Source organism: Pteropus vampyrus, unplaced genomic scaffold (assembly GCF_000151845.1).
Source record: "Pteropus vampyrus isolate Shadow unplaced genomic scaffold, Pvam_2.0 Scaffold16, whole genome shotgun sequence".
Lineage (NCBI taxonomy): Eukaryota > Metazoa > Chordata > Mammalia > Chiroptera > Pteropodidae > Pteropus > Pteropus vampyrus.
The window spans coordinates 9025766-9030317 of NW_011888797.1; the positions used below are offsets into that span (position 1 = coordinate 9025766).

Here is a 4552-nt window from a genome sequence, read left to right on the forward strand (position 1 = left end):
CTTGCGGCAGTACCGAGTGGGCACCGACCGCACCGGCTTCACCTTCAAATACAGGTGCGGGTTGCAGCGGGGCGGGAGGGGAGATGTGCCTACAAACTCCTCTGTTTGAGGAGCTGGGCGCACGTCTCCACGCAGAGTCGTTTAGTAGCATAGACAGTCGGGGCACAGACGGGGAACCTGGCCGAGGTGAAGGGGCTTGTCCCGGGTCTAAGGATTTTGGTCCCAATAGTATTTCATCAGCCCTGCACCCATATAACATATCGTTTTCTATATTTTATCCTTGAAGTTATGTTTTGAGTAAGGCACCTGTTGAGTGGGCCACCTCCAACGCAGCTAGAGCCCTTTGGTTCTTTTTCCAGGTCGTATTTGTCTGTTTCTTATTGTTCTTCCATGTAACGTCAGAGATACCAGGTAAACTCAAGCTTTCTATGGGAGTGATAGGTGAAGTGGGAGTCATGACTTACTTCACTAAGTCATTCATTCCAATCTTGTAGCCTCTACTGACTGAGCACCTGCTGCATGCCAGGCACTGTTTCAGGTGCTGGGCTCCAGCACTGAATGTGCTGGCCAAGATTTCTGCTCCTAGTCATTGTACAACCTTTGACATCATGCCAAATCATCATAGGCCCTTCAAGTGCAGAGGACGTGAGTTTGCAGATCCAAGCTTGGATGGAGCGGCTTCCAAGTGACAGTCTCTCTGGGCCTCAGTTTCTTTATCAGTAAAATGGGCATGGCCATTCTTTCCATTTATTCCTGTTCCAACTGACATTGATCAACTGTGTGCCAGGCGTTGTGCTAGACGCCGAGCTACAAACCTGAAAACATTTATACAACTTGCCCGTAAGAGGTCAGTGGGAGCAAGGCAGAGACCAACAAATAAATTATGAAGTGGTAATCACCTCAAAGGAATGTAAAAGGAGTTGGGGGAGACTTCCAGAGGAGCCACAGTTCGAGGTGACCCTTGAGCTGAGAGAAGAGTTGTGGTATGGGACGCATTCCAGATGGCAGTCGCATGGGCACATGTATGGGGACGAGGCCTGAGATGAGGCTGGGGAGCACCCTCTGTATAGGTCTGTGGTCGCTAAATGTGTTTTTGGGACAGTAGTCCCGTGAGATGCCCCGGAAAGAGTCTGTGGTGGTTGACAAGACAGACACGATGTTTACTGTCCTCTGTCTCCAAAGTCTGAGGTGTGTGCCTTGTTAGTTTCCCAAGAGAGCCCTACAGTGAAAATTGATTTGCAACGAGTCTCCCAAACAGACTTGTGTGCAGAACGCCGTCTTTCAGCGTTGAAACGTCCTTCCACAGAGCTTGCTTTGGGGGACGCCTCTGCTGGCAGTAGGGACCGTGCAGCGTCGAACCACCTGGAATTCGATGTGTGTCTGGAAAGAGAAGGGGTGGAGCAGTGTTGGCGATGATGGGGCTGATCCGGGGTGCGGGCGCACCTCTCCCAGTGTTGGTTTCCTCCTGTCTGCTCCCGTCCCTACCTTCACCCTGCCCCCCGCCCACTCCAGGGATGAACTCAAGCGGCATTACAACCTGGGGGAGTACTGGATCGAGGTGGAGATGGAGGACCTGGCCAGCTTTGATGAGGACCTGGCTGAGTTCTTATACAAGCAGCCAACCGAGCATTTGCAGCTGGTGAGTGGGACCCTTTCTCCGAACCCCTCAGGTTTAGCCCTGCTGCATTCACTAACAGCCTGTCCCCTTCTTCCTCTAGCTGGAGGAAGCTGCCAAGGAGGTGGCTGATGAGGTGACCCGGCCCCGGCCTGTTGGTGAGGAGGTGCTCCAAGACATCCAGGTCATGCTCAAGTCAGACGCCAGCCCATCCAGCATTCGTAGCCTGAAGGTGGGTTTGCTTAGAGGCCAATTGGAGGGGAGTGGTGGCTGTCGCATGGTGCAGAGGGGCTTTGGAGACAGACACACTTGCGTGCCAGCTGTGTGATCCCGAACTGCTCGCTCGACCTTGCCGAGCCTGTTTCCTCCTCTGTAACATTAACTCATTGGACAGATGTTTACTGAATTCTTCGCGGGCAGGGTATTGAGTTGAGTTCCTGGAGAAAGCGGTGAGCTGAACAGCAAACTCCTGTCCTCGTGGAGTTTAGACTGGAAAACATCACCCACAATAATTTTAGGTGATTGTAAGCGCAATGGAAGAAATCAAGAGAGTGATGAGTAGGGGGTGGTTCTCTGGAAAAGATAGAGAAGGCTTCACTGAGGAGGTGACATCTGAGTGGAGACCTGAGGATGAGAATGAGCAGCATTTAAACAGTTGGAAGAGAGCGTGATGGGGGCGGGGAGTGGTAACAGCTAGTGCAAAGACTGCAAGCCTGAGAGTTGAAGAGGACATGGAATGTTCAGGGCCATGTCGAAAGCCAGCTAGCATGGCTGAAGATTGACGAAGAAGCGGGAGAAGTTGGTAGAGCCTATTATCCAGTCATTAATTTATCTTATTCAGCACATACTGGCTGCGACACTCCAGGTGCTGGGCTAGACCCTTACTATGAACAGACAGGACTTTCCCATGGATCTTACAGGGAGAAACAAAGAGCGTCGAGATGATTTCAGGTAATGGGATATAAGTCACGGAGAAAAGAAATCGGGGGCAACGTGACAGTGGCAAGGAAGGCGGATGGTGGTCAGAGAAGGCCTCTGAAGACGTGAGTGGGAGCGAGATTGATGAGCAGCCTGAGAGAGGAGCATTGCCTGCTTAAGGAGAGACAGGTGCAAAGGCCTGAGGTGGGGGCATGGCATGTTTCAAGGAACAGGAAGAAGCCAGTGTGGCTGGAGCCCAGGAAGTGAGGGTTGTGGGAAAGGAAGGGAGGAAAGAGATGGAGGGGCCAGATGGCTGGACCTTTCCAGCTGTGGAAAGGAGCTTGGATTTTGAATCACAATAGGAAACCTGTGGAGGGTTCCATAAAACAGCCAGATTTCATTTTTAAAAGGTCCCTCTGGCTGCCGCGTGGAGGGAGAATTTATACAGTAGGCAGGAGTGGAAGCCAGGAGAGCAGTGAAAGGAAGCGGTAGTCCTAACAGTTGTTCTGTCATGAGGTTATTGTGAGAATCAAATGAAATGATGCACATGGCTGTGCTTGGCGAGCTCTACAGTGGTGCCCAGGTAGCGCTCGTTCAGCTATTGTCACCATCTCATTGGGCACTGTACCCACGAGGCCATACTCTGGTCTTGGGTCGGATCCTTGCAGTCCTTTGGCTCTGTTGGGGTCTTGTCAAGCCTTCCTTGGTAAGCACAATGGCAGATCTGTCCCAGAAGCAGGGTTGTGGACTCTGAAGGTGGAGTAGTGTTTCGGCTTCACTTGTGTATTGCCAGCACCAGGGAGGGGCTTGGGGACCCTGTTTCAGACCAGAATGAGTTTCACACGTTTTGCCTGTCTGTGAAAGTGGCATTGGACTTGCTTTGTGGGGCAGCTGTTTCATCAGAAAGGCCAGCCTCAGCTCCACCCAGGGACAAGCTTCCTGTTTTCAGACTCATTGGAAAACACAATGAATGGATTTATGTAGCAAAGGAAGGTTAAAATTATTTTTAGTAAAATAGAGATCACTTTTTCTGGGAGTCAAACCACTTTTACAGGACACTCTCCCTTTATTTAGGCCTGGGCCTGCTTCGGCCATGGGTTTCCTATAACGAGGAGGAGCTTGCTCTAGAAGGATGACTTGTCAGGGTACCGTAGAGGGAGGGGTTAAGGCAACCCCAGTCCTTTCCAACTCTGAAATTCTGGAGTGCCAGGATACCTGCAGCTTTGTAGACCATTTTCCAAAAACGTGCTCTGATTGTTTCGACAGTTCCAGTGTCCTCTGGGTCATGGAAGGCACACGTGGCTCTTGCCTCCTTCAGAGAGGGGCCAGCCTCCTTCCTGTGCTGCTGCTTTCTTCTCCCCTCCTGTCTTCAGGCTTAGGGGTGGAGTGGGGGGAATCAGCATGCACCTGTAGCCTGCCTGTCTGTCCTAGAAAACCTACTGGGAATGGGAAGAAAAGGTGATGGGAGGAACTTCTCTTGTTTTTTTTGTTTGTTTGTTTTTGCTTTTTATTATAAAAAATTACACAATTAGAATAGTGTAACAAGTCCCATATACCTTTACTTAGTTTTAATGGTTGTTAATGTTTTGTAATATTTGCTTTCTCTTTTTTTCCTATATTGTAGTAAGTTGCAGACATGGCACTTTATGTCTAAATATTTCAGTATGCATTAAAAGATTTTCAAGCATATTCTTGTATCCCCGGCCCCCTTTAACCGGTCACCTTCCAATGGCTCTGTTACAGTCAGACATGATGTCACACCTGGTGAAGATCCCCGGCATCATCATCGCGGCCTCTGGGGTCCGCGCCAAGGCCACCCGCATCTCCATCCAGTGCCGCAGCTGCCGCAACACCCTCACCAACATCGCCATGCGCCCCGGCCTGGAGGGCTACGCGCTGCCCAGGAAGTGCAACACGTGAGTAGGTCTCGAGCGGCCTCCACGGACCAAGGAGCTGACCTCTGAGTGGGGAAGTGAAAGATAAGGATGCTACAGCGGCGGGGGGGGGGGGGGGGGGGGG

At 51.1% G+C, this 4552-nt stretch overlaps 1 protein-coding gene across 1 annotated transcript in view; it reads left to right on the forward strand.

Annotated features, from left to right (window-relative positions):
* Window position 1: 1 nt before the first annotated feature.
* Window positions 2-4552, forward strand: part of MCM5 (minichromosome maintenance complex component 5) — a gene marked incomplete at its 5' end in the record, with an annotated part of 20439 nt that continues 15888 nt past the window's right edge. The window contains 4 exons of the mRNA XM_023527458.1: window positions 2-54; window positions 1513-1639; window positions 1719-1847; window positions 4277-4449. Of these exons, the coding sequence (XP_023383226.1) occupies window positions 2-54; window positions 1513-1639; window positions 1719-1847; window positions 4277-4449 (482 nt within the window). The remainder of the gene's footprint in view (window positions 55-1512; window positions 1640-1718; window positions 1848-4276; window positions 4450-4552) is intronic.